Source organism: Otolemur garnettii, unplaced genomic scaffold (assembly GCF_000181295.1).
Source record: "Otolemur garnettii isolate 467f Iridium unplaced genomic scaffold, OtoGar3 scaffold00217, whole genome shotgun sequence".
Classification (NCBI taxonomy): Eukaryota; Metazoa; Chordata; class Mammalia; order Primates; family Galagidae; genus Otolemur; species Otolemur garnettii.
Window position 1 is genome coordinate 133,144 of NW_003852612.1, and position 14,319 is coordinate 147,462.

The window sequence follows — 14,319 nt, forward strand, 5'->3', positions numbered from 1 at the left end:
GAATAATGAGATGGTGTGGCAGGGAGGGGTCCTAAGGTGTGCCCCACACCCAGGTGTTATACCTACAGATGGGGAGAATTGTTTTGGAATGGGCAACAGTCAGTTTTTCAAGATACCACTGTACCTTTAATTTATTAGCTTTCCATAAAAACACATAACATACACAATCTACAATATAGAAAGTATAATTTACAAAAATATAAAATCTTGGTTATTTTTTAGTATTCCAACATATTACTGCAAGTGTTATTTCAATACGTACGTTTCAACAACCCACATTTACTCAGCATGATTATCTCTGGGAGGAATGTTGTCAAATCCCTCCTTTTTTGTTGTTTTAAAATAAAATATATATTAAGAAAAAGAAACCAACACTGGTTATATGTGCATACTGTATGTATAAAAGCTTTTTCAGTGGAGTTTGAGAGAAAACACCCATTAATACCATTATAATCCAGTTTTCAAGGATAACTATGTGGCCCAAAGTGTTTTAAACTGAACATTTAAACAGAGGTCCTTTCCATGTGAAGGAATGCATGCCTTAACATTTGCATAGTCTTCTTCCTTGGTTATGAGATGATATCACATCAAGCCAACCCTGTGGACACGTTCTGCTTTCAGGTCTTGAGAACAGTGGGTATTGTGGGTATAAATGAAAGGCAACCTTCAGGCCAGGGCTAATTCCCAGATTCCTGAAAGATCCCAGAATGAAATTCTGGTGGACAGATCTTCCTGGGCCCCAGCAGCATTGCCTGTAATCTCTAGGGCCCTGTGTCTGCAGCTGCACCCCTGGTCAAGTCCTGGCCCCAGAAGGCTCGGAGAATGAAAATCTGCTGGGGTGGGGAAGAAGCTTCTTTCTACCCTGGAGCTGTCCTACCGGCAGGCACAGGTTTCCACAGACATGTTGGGGTATACCTTCAGAACCACATTCCGGTTCTCATCCAGGAAAAGGACCCCAAGGGAGTTCATCTTGTCAGGGACACAGCAGGGCTCTGGGATCCCAGGGACAATGCCCACGGCCCTGACAATACTCTGGATAGTGGCGTGGTTGGATGGGCGAACGATCTGCAAGGCAGGAAAGGAACAGGGTCATCTCAGTGTTTTGCCCTCATCCACCCACCGCTGCAGACCATGCAGCACTGCCGCTGCTCCTTGGCTGAGACTACAGAAAAGGCACCAACCTAGAATAAAGGGTAAAATTCTAGGGCTGGGCACACATTTCCTCTGCGGTCTACAAGACCCAGCCCCCCACCAAAAGTCACCAAAGGCCTCCTGCAGGTCTGGCCTCCCTGAGGGATGTCACATCCCCTACATAGCAATGACCACTTGGGGGCGCTTGAGTGTCACACATCCCTAAGGACCAGCAGGAACTGGGCAGAAACTGGGAAAGAGCTGGAAGACAAGTGGGGGAGGTGCCCAGCCAGTGCTGCCTAAGGCCACAGGGTGGCCCAGATCTCACAGTTTGAGGAGTCTAGGAATTCTTCCTATGTGATCATGCTCCTGTCACTGAAGGGGAAGCCTGGTGTGTGCACGCCAGTGTGCTGGGCTGGGAACTGACACACCCTGTGTGCTGCTTTACGTGGATCAGCTCACTCTGTCGTCTTATCAGTTTTATGAGGTGGGTATTACCTGTGTTTTACTGGTGAAGACACTGAAGCTTAAAATGACTAAGCAACTTGATCAAGACCCCTCAGGTTAGAAAGTGGCCTGGCTTGGAAACCATGCCCACCTCTGACAAGGTGAACCACACTTCAGCTCATCACCAGCCACAGTGTTCCATGTAGTACATTTGATGGGAAAGCCCTCATGTGTTGGGAAGGAGAGAAGGGAGGGGACATTTGCACTTGTTCTGGCTGGTGTCCTAGAAGGTGGGGAGGCAGCCAGACGTGCTGATAAGGTAAGTGCTGGGTCAGCCAGCTGCAAGCCTACAGTTCCGGTATTGCATCGGCCCAGGCCAGGGGGAGGCCCTTCCAGCAGACCCTGAATCTCTGTCAGGCACCTCCCTTCTCCTCTCTTGCACATGCACAGATTTGAGAAGAAGCCTCTTAATTCCCAAACAGGTTAATGCAGCTCCATGTCTAGGCCTGGACTTTCCCAGATGGCTGATTTATATATGTTCAGATAAGGTTTATGCACTGACTTCCTTTCTTGGAGGGGAAGGCATGACCTGGGTTCAGTGGAATTAACTAAGCAGGAGGCAAACCGTGCACTGAGTACTGAGGACTGACATCTGGGGGTGCCACCTCACCTCAGTGCCAAGTCACCCCAGGGAGATGGATGGATATGGCATGCCCCCACCCCCCCAAGGGTGAGAATCTGAAAGCCGGGACCAGCGTGATGGAAAAAACAGTTCACTGCTGTGCCCCCTGCAGGCAGCTGTACATAGTGAGAGACAGCTGGTTGCTCTGTGGGTTCCTGCCCTGAGCTGCAGGGAGGAGGAAGCCCATAGCCAGAGAGCCACTGAGGCTCTCCACACCAGGAAGAGTCAAGACAGTTTCGGTCAGGATGGAGCTTCTAGGACTTGCCTCATCTACAGGGGGCAGCTTCTATCCAACCTCTGTTGAGTTGCTAAGCTATGTAGGATAGCTCCCCTAAAAAGGTGGAGGCCTAAAGCACAGCCAAACCCAACATATCTTTGGGCTTTATCTACCCAACGGGCAGCCACTTGGTTTTTGTTCTCTGCCTGGGATGGAAGGGCAGTGTTGTTATTCTCATTTTGCAGACAAGGAAACAGGTCTCACCGGCAGAGGGACCTGCCAATAGCAGAGGACCTGGGAGTTAGAACACAGATAGGGCACAGAGGTGCCTCTCATACACACCCACGCACACCCTACCTTGGGCATGGGGAACTCGCAGGCACCAGCGCAGTAGTAGGCATCAAAGGATTTGGGTGAGATGATCCACTCGTTCCAGCCGATGTCCGCGAAGTCCACCTTCAGGTACCTCCGGGAGCACACCCTGGGCTCATCCCACTGCTTCCTCCGGGCTTTCTGCATCGTCTTCTCGTCGAAGTCCAGCACCTGCGAGGAGGCCATGAACATGTCCTGGTCCTTCCTTCTGCGGTCTTTGCGGCCAGGCCGGGGCTTCAGCGCCCGGAAGGGGCTGGGCCACAGCTCGTGTTTGTGGTAGTGCTGTACATGGGGGGCATGCGCTGGCCTCTCGTCCAGCCCCGGCAGCTCGTTGTCCTGGAGGGGGCCAGTGGCCTGTGCTGCCCGGCGCACACGGGGGTCTGCCGAGATGTTGGGGGCTGCGCGGGGCTCGGGGTCTCCAGCCGGGAAGGGGTCGTATCTCTGCAGTGTCACCGCCACGCTGTTGGGCTCTGAGATGGCCAGATCGTTGGCGTAGATGAGGATGTAGGGCGCATGGGGGCTGGAACTGGGCACCCCCGGGTCCCTCTCCTCAGAATCCAGCTGGGCAGAGAGGAGCAGCTCCCCATCCCTGCGGGCTGCCTTGACGATGTGGGAGATGTCCTTGGCCTGCCACAGGGCGCGCGGTGGTGGCGCCACGGCCATGGCCCCGCGGAGCAGCCCTTGTGTGGCGGTGTTCTGTGACAAGCTGCGGAACAGCAGGTGCTGGCGCACGGGTGGGCCCGGGGACAGCAGGCGGCACGAGGCATTCTTGGCTCGTGGCTTGCACAGCATTTCACGTGCTCTGGGCCACCTTAGTGGCTCCGAGTAGAAGTGGAAGGTTGCTGTAAGAATCATTTCCGAGTCCTGCATAGAAGTCAGGTTGAAGAAATACACAGCCTTCTGGTTGACCACTTCTGTGTAGAAAGGAAGATCACAATGGGTTAGGTTCTCGCCCAGGGGGCCCGTGCTCGTGCGGGGCCTCCCACTGACTCAAAGCCTTCCAGGAGCACCTCCTGCCTTTTTTCTCGTCAACCCCTGCAATCCTCACATAAAGCTGACGAGGGCGCCCTTTGCAATCCTGGATGAACTGATGAGGAACTGAGTGAGGTCAGAGAGGTTGGGGACTGCCAATTTCTCAATGGCAAAAATGGAGGAGGAAGAGGAGGGAGATGGGGAGAAGTAAAGGAAAAGCAGGGGGCGGGGAGGGACAGTGCCTGTGACTCAGTGAGTAGGGCACTGGCCTCACATGCCGAGGGTGTCGGTTCAAACCCGGCCTGGGCCAAACAGCAACATAGCCGGGTGTTGTGGTCGGGGCCTGTAGTCCCAGCTACTCGGTAGACTGAGGTAAGAGAATCACCTAAACTCAAGAGCTGGAGGTTGCTGTGAGCTGTGACATCACAGCACTCTACCCAGGGCGGTAAAGTGACACTCTGTCTCAAAGAATAAAAAAATAAATAAAAAGAAAAAAAGAAAAGCAGCAGCAGGGTGGGCACTCAGGCTTGTTGGACCCCATATTTTAACCAGAACCCCAGGGATTCTAGCCATCAGGGAAGTTTGGGAAGCCCTGGCAGCTGACAGCTCACTCCGGTGGCTGTGGCTGTGTATCTGCAGCATCCGGGTTGACCTGTGGGTAGAATGAAAGTTCATTGACAGTGCAGCCCTCACCCCCAGATCTAGAAGACACCTTAGGAACCAAGCTCCCGGGTCCCAGTGGGATTGCACCATGCTCTGAGCCTTGCTTTCCTTATCTGCTTCACAGGGACAACAGACTCTATCTCACATGATTGCTTGAAGGTGCTGGTGCAGCTGCTTGAAGGGTTGCATACATAAAGTGCCAGGCACAAAGGAGGTGCCCCCAGGTGTGCTTCCTTGCCTCTTGTACCTGAAGAACTTTGGCTGGCAGAGAAAGCTCTTCCTGTACCAACTTGGGTGCCTTCCACTCACTCACCCATCCAAATATCTGAGCTGTAACCCAGCTTACATGGCAGATTCATTTTTCTTTTATCTGGTTCCAGTTTTGACTCCACATTTGTTCTGCTAACAGATTCTGAACCCTAAGGTCATGCAAAAGGAGGTCTACCTTGCTCTGGCTTGGACACCTCTGGCCAGGGAATCCCTTCTTAGGTGCCCTGCACTGGAAGGACCTCCCCCTGGAAGACCATGTAGGGTCCACATGGGTCATCCCCAACCCCAATGCATGAGGAGACAGTGTTAGCCCTCTTTGGACATTTCAGGGCGTCAACCTGAAGTCTCTTGGTTTAGAAGAGCCCAGGCCACAACAAAAGAGAAGCCTCAGAGAGAAGTCCCTGTTTCCCATGTAGTGGCATTGTGCTGGTGCCAGATGGCTTCTATCTCATGGGGAAGGTTTCTCTCCTCTACTCCCTCCCTTCCTTCTCTCTTTTCTTCCTTTCTTTCCCCTTTTTTTCTTTTAATTTGCCCTCTTTTCCCTTCTTCCTTCCTTCCCTTTCTCCCTTTTCCCAAAACATATTTGCAAAACTCCTACTCTGGGCTAATGGTTGGGCTCACCAGGATCATGGCAAGGGGGTAGTAGGTGTGCCGGGGGAGCTTTGCCTAGTGGGGAGGCAGCCTGGCACTGGTGTGGTATCCCCTCATGACACAGTCTTACAAAGCACTGTCCAAGTGAGGACCTCCATGGGGGGGTGCATTCAACCATGGTTCACCCAACTTAAGAGTCTTCCACAGTCCCCAAATAAAACCAGCCTCCGTGCCTCTGTCTTGTCACACCAGCCTTCATGTCCTCCTGCTATGTGGCTTCTGTTCCAGGGCTTTGTCTCACTGTTCAGTCTGCCTTCACAGGGCTCCCCCTCTGGTACCACTCGGCCTTCCGTGCTTCTGCACAAGGATGTCCATCAATGGTTGCTTGGCTCTTGCGGCTGGAGAGCAGCCCCACCTCTCACCCCCTGCTTCATTTGCCTTCATGGCACCTCTTGAATCCTGACGTAGATTTACTTGTTTATTGCTCATCTTCCCCCAGAGCATAAACTCCAAGAGGACAGGGGTGTCCCAGTTTTGTTCACTGATGCATTCTTAGACCGAAGCAGAAGGTCTGGGTGACAACTGGTGCTCAAAGATACATGCTTAATGTTGGGGTTCTTGTTGTAAACCCTGAGCAAGCGGGGATAATGGAAGGATGGGGTCTGTTGCTTTGGTTACCACATTGAGGTGGGGGATGTTCCTGGCCTGCTGCCCTACAGGGCAATAACCACATCCTTCAAAAGTCCAGAAAGCCTTATTCTTCAGAAAGAAACAGCTGGTGACTCAAATCCAACTGAGGACACTGGGCAGCAGGATCTTTAGCCAGTGACTTCCCCTGGAAACTTGGTTTTTCATATTTAAATAGGAATAATATTGTTCCTCAGAACAGAACTAATTGCAGTATTCTGTAGCATATGTGCCTGGACCAGTGCTGATGTTCTTTGAGCATTTTTTTCTGTGGATGAAGAGCTGAAGCTCCAGACAGGGTATATAACTTGTCTCAAGTCACACAGCTGGCAAGGGGTGGAGCCAGGGGGCAGAGTCGGTGTGTCCGGCTCTAGCCCACATGCTAGGATATAGACACAATTTGCCTAAGAGCAAAAGGACAAAGATCATGTGCTATGCACTGCAACATACATTTCAAACAGGATTCATTATTTGGATGTTCTGACTCTCTCTCTCTCTTTTTTTTTTTTTTTGCAGTTTTTGGCTGGGGCTGGGTTTGAATCCACCACCTCCAGTATATGGGGCCGGTGCCCTACTCTTTTGAGCCACAGGTGCTGCCCTATTCTGACTCACTTAAGAAGGAAAAGACTGACTTCATTTAGACAAGTTGATCTCTCTATGGATCTTGGAAATTCTCAACCAAGAGCAGGTCCACTTTGCTGAGCACTCAGCCTCCTTTCTAGGGAGGGGCCACCTGGCAGAGTGGTCCCTCCAGGCTCCCTGCTGGCAAAATCTCAGGCCAAAACAGCCAAAGAAAGTTGCTGGGCCCTATACAAGGAGATTCCAAGCCATTTGGAGACATGTCCCTTCATCCATTGTCCCTGAAACAGCCATCAAGTTGATAGGAGAGAGAGCACTGGGCTGAAGATGGAAGCACCAGCAGAAGCTGGAGGAAGGAAGAGGTGGGCCAGCCAGTGATGCTGCAGAAAACACCAGGGAACTAACATGCATTGAACATCCATTTTCATGCAGGCTTCAAGGACAGGGTTTAACTCCTATTTGCCCTGCTTACTAGTTAACAGGCAAGTCATGAAATTGCCTGGTGCCTATTTCCTCATCTATAAATTGGGCAGAGTATATACTTCTAAAGTTGTTGTGAGGTCAGTTCTGCAGAGCTCACTCACAGCAAGGTGACTGGCAGCCAGCAGGAGCTTAGAGCAGCTGGCCATGTGCATGTGGCCTCAGGAGCCATAGCTACCCTCAAGGCACCACACCTGTCCCCTGACTCTTACCCAGTCAGAGGCTTTGCTGCCCCTCCAGCAGAAGTCTGAGAATCCTTTGCTCTCCCTCACCTTCCTCTCCTTATAAATCTAACCAGTCTCTAGTCCTTATTGGCTCTGTGTCCTGTGTCTACACAACCACCCTGAACATGATGTCCCCACCTGACCCTATCTCTGCGTTCAGGGCCTAGGCTCAACCACAGCAGTGGTCCCAGAATTCTGCCACCTTTACCACACACATGTGCAGATCATCTATTAGAAGCAGGGGTTTTGACCTTCACCTTTACTATGTGAAGAACCTCTGCAGATCAGGAGGGAAAAGACAAGGGCCTCAATAATGAGGAAGCAGTTTCCACAGGCAAACTGCAAATGGCTTAAGAGGCTTAACAGTTCAGGACAAGTAATGTAAACAGTAATCTTAAATGGGAACACCCACACGTTAAAAATTTGATCCTATGAGAGTAAGAACACTGGAAATATACATATCTCCCAGTCTCCCTTTCCTCTTTTTATCCCTATCCTATCCTATCTCTCTCTCATGCATGCATGCTGTATATTGCCCCATTATCTACAGGCAGACTCACAATTCTCATGGCCGGCTCCTGATGGCCTGGCTGCCTCCCAGCTACTTGTCCATCTCTACTTCTTGCCTTTCAGCACAACATAGTGCAACTGCTTCACTTCTACACATGGCTACGCACCACCTGCCACAGGTGGTGAGCACCTCCTGTCTGCTGGGCCATTGCTATCCTCCCCCTTCACCTCTCCATCAGAACTAAGCCCAGGGTCTGGGAGGGATAAGGTGGAACAGACAAATCTAGAAAGTCATAATTCTAGTACAGTCTGGAGCTGTCTGACAAATCCCTCTCTTTTGGAACCCTGAGGCAAACTTGGGCATGAATCCCAGCATCACTAGCTCCTGGCTGGGTGCTGTGATATAGATACTTTACCTCTCTAAACATCAGTTTCCTTGTGTGTACATTGAGAAGGTGAAGATTAATGCAATAAGGTAGGTTTGGGCCTGGCACAGAGTACAGGCCCAGGCACGTTAGTTTTTCATCCCCTCGCTTGATTCACTTAAGCTGTTTCATAGCCAGCCCCTTGCTAGCCCTTAGATGTCTCTGCTTCCTGATTAAGTGGCCTGTCTGTGAGGAGGTGTGAGTTTGGACAAGGACCCTCATCTCATGCTGAAGCACCAAGGTGGGAGGCTTCAGCACTGGTCCTGAAACATTCCAGCAGCAGCCTGCTCCACAGTGGTGGGCCTCCGCCGCCTTGCTGAAGTAGCACCTCATCCCAAGCAACCCATGCATGCATGGCTGCCACTCTGGGCACAGCAACTATGTTACTCGCCTGCCACCAAGTAGTGTAGCTCAGCTGCCAAGCATGGCTCTGAGTTGCAGTGAGTTCCAAATCCCAATTCTGTGATCTGGGCAAGGGACTAAACTCGTCCGTGACTCAATTTTTTTTTTATTTCTAAAATGGGGTTATTAATGCTCCCTTCCTTATGGATTTTTAAAAATGGGAACTGAGATATGTCAAGTGCTTAAACCTTTCCCGGCACATATAAGTGTCAACAATTTATTCACTCTTACTATTATTATACCAGCCACCCCTTTCCTCCCTCCCCTCATTGCCCCCTGAAATGCCCTAAGTTCCCTATTAAGCCTGCATCAATGCAGAGTATCTCTGAGTCTGCCCTAAGGGTAAATTCCCTCGACACTGAATGAACTGAGCTTAATTTTAAGCTGCCGTCTACCTCAGTTTCCTTATCTGTAAAATTAGGAGTGCTGGATTGAGGTCCTGTCTTCAGGTCCTTTTAAAGGTTAATATTCCATGCTCTATTATTACTTGCACTGCCCATTCTGTGAAAATGCACCTTTATGCCCAGCTGTGGCAAGTAGGCAGGCTCAAAGGGCATGCTCACCCCTTGCTTGAGGAGTGACCTTGCTGGCCTTGCTTCCTTAACTATAAGGATTCAAGGTTGAGTTATTGGATAAGCAAGGTCAAGTTTAAACCCATATGAGAGCACAGCGTACTTAGCACAATGCTTTGTATAGGCAGCCACAAGTTATAAACATCCGACTTACGTACAACTGGAAATTACAAACTAAGGCTACTACAGGTAATAGGTAAATGTACCTGTTCCAACTTACATACAGATACAACTTAAGAACAAACCTGCAGAACCTATCTCATTCATAACTTGGGAACGGCCTGCACTTCCAGGAGAATAACATGCACCAGCACCTACCTAATTTGGCCAGAGCTGGGTTCCAAGCTTATACATACCACCTCATTTCACCTTTCCTGCTGTCCTGCAGGAGAGGTACTGGCATGGCTTGTCCATTTCATAGATGAATGTGCTCAAGCCCACATAGCTTTAGTGATTTACGCTGGGATATGCTAATGCCAGAGGATTCTTAAGTGGCTTAATTTAATAACGTTGTTCCAGAAATGAATCCCAGGTGGTGAATAAAACATACCAGGGAGAAAAGAGTTATACCCAATTGGCCTGGAGCCCAGGGACACTGACCTAGTGAGTCTGCTCAGTGCAGGATAAGGGACAAGCTTTTTTATAGCAGGTGCTCCCCCGTCCACAGTTAAGGGAGGCTGAGCTACTCATACTTGGTTTTGAGAACACAGATGTTACCCCAAGTCACATAGTGAGCAGCAAGTGATAAATCTGACCCCAGGCTGTCTGGACCCAAAGTTGGGTTTGTTCCCCTCCTCAGGAGGGAAGCCTGCAGAGGGTTTTTTTCCCCAATGAATGGCCTCATCTGACACAGGGCTGTAGGGGATCCCCACCCACATTTTCTGGAACAGCGTTCTGCCACCAAGAGTAGTCACTATGACAACCAGGGTCTTCGATCATCCCTGCAGCCTAGGCTGCACTTCCTATCTGCCTTCCCAGGACCTGCACAGGCTGCAAAGACAGACAGGCTACTGAGGGTAGACCCTGGAAGCTTCTCCGGGAAGGGCAGGGAGGGCCTCTGCAAGTGGCCTCTGCTGAGCTCCAGCCACTTTCCAGGAAAGTGGAAAGGTGGGGCAAGGACAAGGAGAGAGGCAGAGTGCTCTCACAGCCCAGCTTCTGGACACCGCCTCAAAGCCCTATAGCCTGAACACTTTGTTGCCCCTACCTGAAAGTAAGTCCTCAGTCCCAGGCATCCAAGAGCCTTCTCAGTCCATTGTTTCTCCTGCCATGGAAACCACTAACTGCTCCTCACTAGAGGTTCATGCTTCCTGTCTGAGCTCAGTGCCTCATACTTCGATCAGGGCTGCCTTATACCCCCCTCACCATACCGCCCTCATTTGCAAAGTGCCATTACAACTGACGCTATGACACAGGTATTCCCCCAGCCCATGTCTCTGTGCTTAAAGTCTTCTGTATGGGATGTGGGTGGTCTGAGTTCAGCCAGTGTGGGAGCACTCCAGGGACAGGAACTCTGTGCCAGGCTGGGCTACTTTGCTGTCCTCACCGGAGGTTCAAGGCCTGGCACAGAGAGCTCAGGGAATTGTTAGTGAAAAAAATGAACGATGGGGCGAATAGGAGGAAGAAGGAAAGCAAAGGTGCAGAGGTGGGGAAGTCGGGAAAGTGAGGAAGGGGGGAGCACAAGCAGAAGGGGTCCTGGGGCACCTCTACTTACCCAGCTTGGCCCGGAAGCTGCGGACCGTGTTGCCCCCTCCCGGCCGCGCGCCCCGCCGGCTGTACTTCTCATAGAGCCTGATCATGTGGACAGCGACCATGTCCTGGGCGCCGGGGCCCAGCGTGGCGGCCCCATCTCCCAAGGGCCGCTGGGAGTGCTTGTCCCTCAGGAGGCCGTCGGCAGCTGCGGACTGTGCGGACCAGGCAGGGGCTGTGTGGCTGCCGTCAGCGTCCCGGAGCAGCAGCAAAAGCAGCGGCAAGAGCAGCTGGAGCCCCGGCCCTGGGCTGGTCCGAGCGGGGCCACAAGCCATGGCGGGGAGAGGGCGGCGAAGGGCGGGAGCCAGGAGGAGAAGGGAGAGCGCGGGCGCACCGGAGGCTGCGGTTCGACCCCGCGGCGGGAGGGCGCGCAGGGAGCTCAGGGAGCCGAGGGCGCTAGGTACCGGGATCCGCGCAGGGCCAGGGGCAGAGCAGGGCGGGCAGCTGGGCGCGCGGTCAGTCGGGCGGTCGGGGCCGCCCGAGCCCCTGACCAGCGGTCACGACCGTCCGGAGCCGCGCAGAGCCGAGCCGAGCCCGAGCCGGCGCGCTGCCTCGGCGGACTCGCGCAGCGAAACTTTGCAGCCCACTGCGCGCCCGGGCCGGCGGGCTCGAGGGGCGGGGCGGGGCGGGGCGGCCGGCGGCGCCCTCGGAGGTACCCGCGGCGCACACCAACCACTCCGGGCTGCCGCCGACAGGGCCGTCCCCGGCCCGGCTGCGATGTGCGTGCGCCGGAGTGTGGCGGCGTGCGCGCGCCGGGGATTGCGCCCGAGTGTGCGCCCGCGAGTGTGGGGGGCGTGGGCGTGGGCGAGCGCGCTCCCTGATCCCCTGCTGAGAGTCGGAGCCCCAGCCCCGTGGCCGGCTCCTGTGTGGCGCGGTAGCCTGGCCTGGGCTGCGAGGTGGCTGGGCGGCCTTTGGAGGGGGGCCTGCCTGCTGTGTTGCCCCTTCAATGGTATGCGATGGCTATGTGGTTACCAGATGACAGCTCCCCGGTGAGGACTGGAGAGGGGATATGTGTGAGCCCCGTTGCCTCTGAGCCAGTGTGTGCCCAAAATACAAGAGTGTGGGGAACATGGACCCTCCCTGAGCAGGCTCTGAAAAGAAAAGCTCTCACCCCAAAGCTCAGGCAACCCAAAGCAACTGGAACAAGATTCCGATTAAATTCAGAATTAGCTGATTAACCGACCCTTTATTTGTCAACAATGATTCCAGTTGTCGAAGAAACACATCAAAGGTCCTTATTAGTCTTTGGACTTGTAGCTTTCAGGATTGCAGAAAAATGACATGCTTTCAATTTGCTTTTAAAAACATTCCCAAAGCATCAGAGAAAGAGGAGAGAAAGCAGTGGCTTTCCCAAGGGTTCTCAGCGACGTGAGGGTGTAGTGAGTCCCTGGCTACTGCCTCTCAGCTTAACCCTGGGGCAGAAGGTCCTGAACTTTGTCTTGACTCTAGCACACAGCTTCTTCCTCATGGGTAGAATTCAGGGGCTTTATGAACTCCGTGGGGAAAATTGCATCTTTGTTTTCAGTAATTCTAACTGAAACTTAGCATTTCTTGATATTATACATTCAGGCAACCAACCACAGTGGGTTAGTGACTTTGTCACCAGTAGGCACCACCCACAGATATTTTCGTATCACTCAAGAGTTGCTGCAGATTTTTTAAAGTATCATTTTTGCTCATCATTAATTTGAAATTATGGTAATTGTTAGGCCTGCTGCTAGTTGGTTAATGAATGAATAAAAATTTTGCTACTGAGTTGTGAAGTTGTTTTAAAAAATATTTTAATAACTATATTTTAATGTAATTGGCTTATTTTGTAAACCTGCACATTTCTTTTATACATTTAAAAGCATTCTTTTGACAAGGGATCTACAGGCATAACCACACTGAAAAGGGGTCCAATCCCAAAAGTTTAAGAACTTTTGCAAGGGAAGGAAAGGACCTATTCAACCTAGTGCTCTTCTAGAAAGCTCCCAAATACTGTCTATGCTACATTTCAAAAGACTATTTGCAGACTTGTGAACACTCTGTTCTCTTTACTTGGTAAGTTTGGGGCTCTGTGAGCCAAAATAGTTACTTTTCTTGGAGGGCTCACAATGCAATAATTGAAAAATTGCTGGAAAAAGCTTCTGTTGGTGTGTAAAACACAACCCATTTGTAATTTTTCAAAATCTTGCAGTGTCAAATTAGAGGCCATCCTTTAAAAGTCTCTGAACCTCAGGCCTGTAGCTTTTGGAAAACCAGAGAGAAGCATTTTATTTCTTTTGAAAATTAGCTCACATTGCATTTAATTTCCCATTCGTGTAGATCCCATTTGTTCTGTGAACTGGTTTTCAGAACTGGTTTGCCTGAAGGTGAGATGATCAAGTCACAGCCTTGGGACTTGATGAGTCTCTCCTTATATGTGATCCAGACCATCTTTTACTGTTCCCTCCCCCACCCCCACCTTCACTTCCCTCCTTCTCCATGTGCCCCTCACTTCCCCTCTGCCCCCCTCTCCCCTTCTCCCCGAGAATGCCTCTGACCTGCACCGGCTGGGGGTAACCTCTGCTCATGGGTAGTTTTGTCTCTGCTGGGGCCATACACAATCGAGGCCTGTGAAAAGGAGGGTGAGTCCGCAGGAGGCCCACACAAGCTGGGCTATTCGGGATCCGTGTCCATTAAAGCCTTCTGGCTCTCCTTAACTCATTCCCACTCCATTCAAGCCAGCCTGAGGGTCAGGCTTTAGCCGGCACTAAAACCTGTAGGGTACAGATTCTCTGACATTGTTGGGAAAGAATTAAGGCATCAGCCAGGGACGGCTAATATTTCTTGCCTCATTTTATTGCCGAACAGCGGGACTGTAAAGTCTTGAACACGAGCACTGTGGCCCCCTTTCATGTAGCCGAGATGATGGGATAAAAATGTGTTTGGTGAAGCAATTCAGATTACCACTGGGTCACATCCTCGCTGGCTCCCAGCACAGCCCTCGAAACAGCATCGCTAAGACAAGAAACAATCTCTGTGCAATTTCAGCTCATGCAGAACAGTGTTTCAAGCGTGGAAATGAGGCTAATTGTGGAGCCTGCCAACGAGAATGTTTTGTTTTTAATAGCTCAGGCCACAGCTCAAAATAAGAGTTGAGATGGCAGACTGTGGCCATAAGTCCCTAGATCTATGATTTCTGACAGCTTCCTACACAATTATCACAGTCCTGCGAGAATAGTGCACTGTAATTACCAGGGGTATGAAGTCTTTAACTTGCGGGTTGGGGTGGGGAGCATCTCCAGAGAGGTGAGAGGTGGTTTGGGGGGCCCTTGGTCTTTGAGGCCTCTCTGCCCTGCACTGTACCAGGGTTTCCTTTAGCTTA

The 14,319-nt window shown here is 51.4% G+C and overlaps 1 protein-coding gene across 2 annotated transcripts; it reads right to left on the reverse strand.

Annotated features, from left to right (window-relative positions):
* Nucleotides 1-873: 873 nt before the first annotated feature.
* On the reverse strand, nt 874-11,532 carry GDF10 (growth differentiation factor 10). 2 transcript variants are annotated; one of them, XM_012812653.1, is made up of 3 exons: nt 10,936-11,532; nt 2,835-3,760; nt 874-1,065 (listed from the first exon to the last, which is right to left on the reverse strand). In XM_012812653.1, exons 1-3 carry the CDS (start codon nt 11,243-11,245, stop codon nt 874-876), a joined length of 1,428 nt encoding a protein of 475 aa, XP_012668107.1. In that variant the 5' UTR covers nt 11,246-11,532. The 2 variants fall into 2 exon arrangements, with proteins under 2 accessions (XP_012668107.1, XP_012668108.1); XM_012812654.1 differs by having other exon boundaries at nt 2,835-3,763; nt 10,936-11,245.
* Between the last annotated feature and the right edge of the window lie 2,787 nt (nt 11,533-14,319).

Bases quoted from the DNA above. Each gene is read 5' to 3' on its own strand.
- GDF10 (XM_012812654.1), bottom strand. From the start codon at position 11,245: ATGGCTTGTGGCCCCGCTCGGACCAGCCCAGGGCCGGGGCTCCAGCTG. The intron at 3,764-10,935 runs GTAAGTAGAGGT...CTTTCTACACAG, and splicing joins CAGCTTCCGGGCCAAGCTGG to AAGTGGTCAACCAGAAGGCT. The intron at 1,066-2,834 runs GTAGGGTGTGCG...CCTGCCTTGCAG, and splicing joins GCGAGTTCCCCATGCCCAAG to ATCGTTCGCCCATCCAACCA.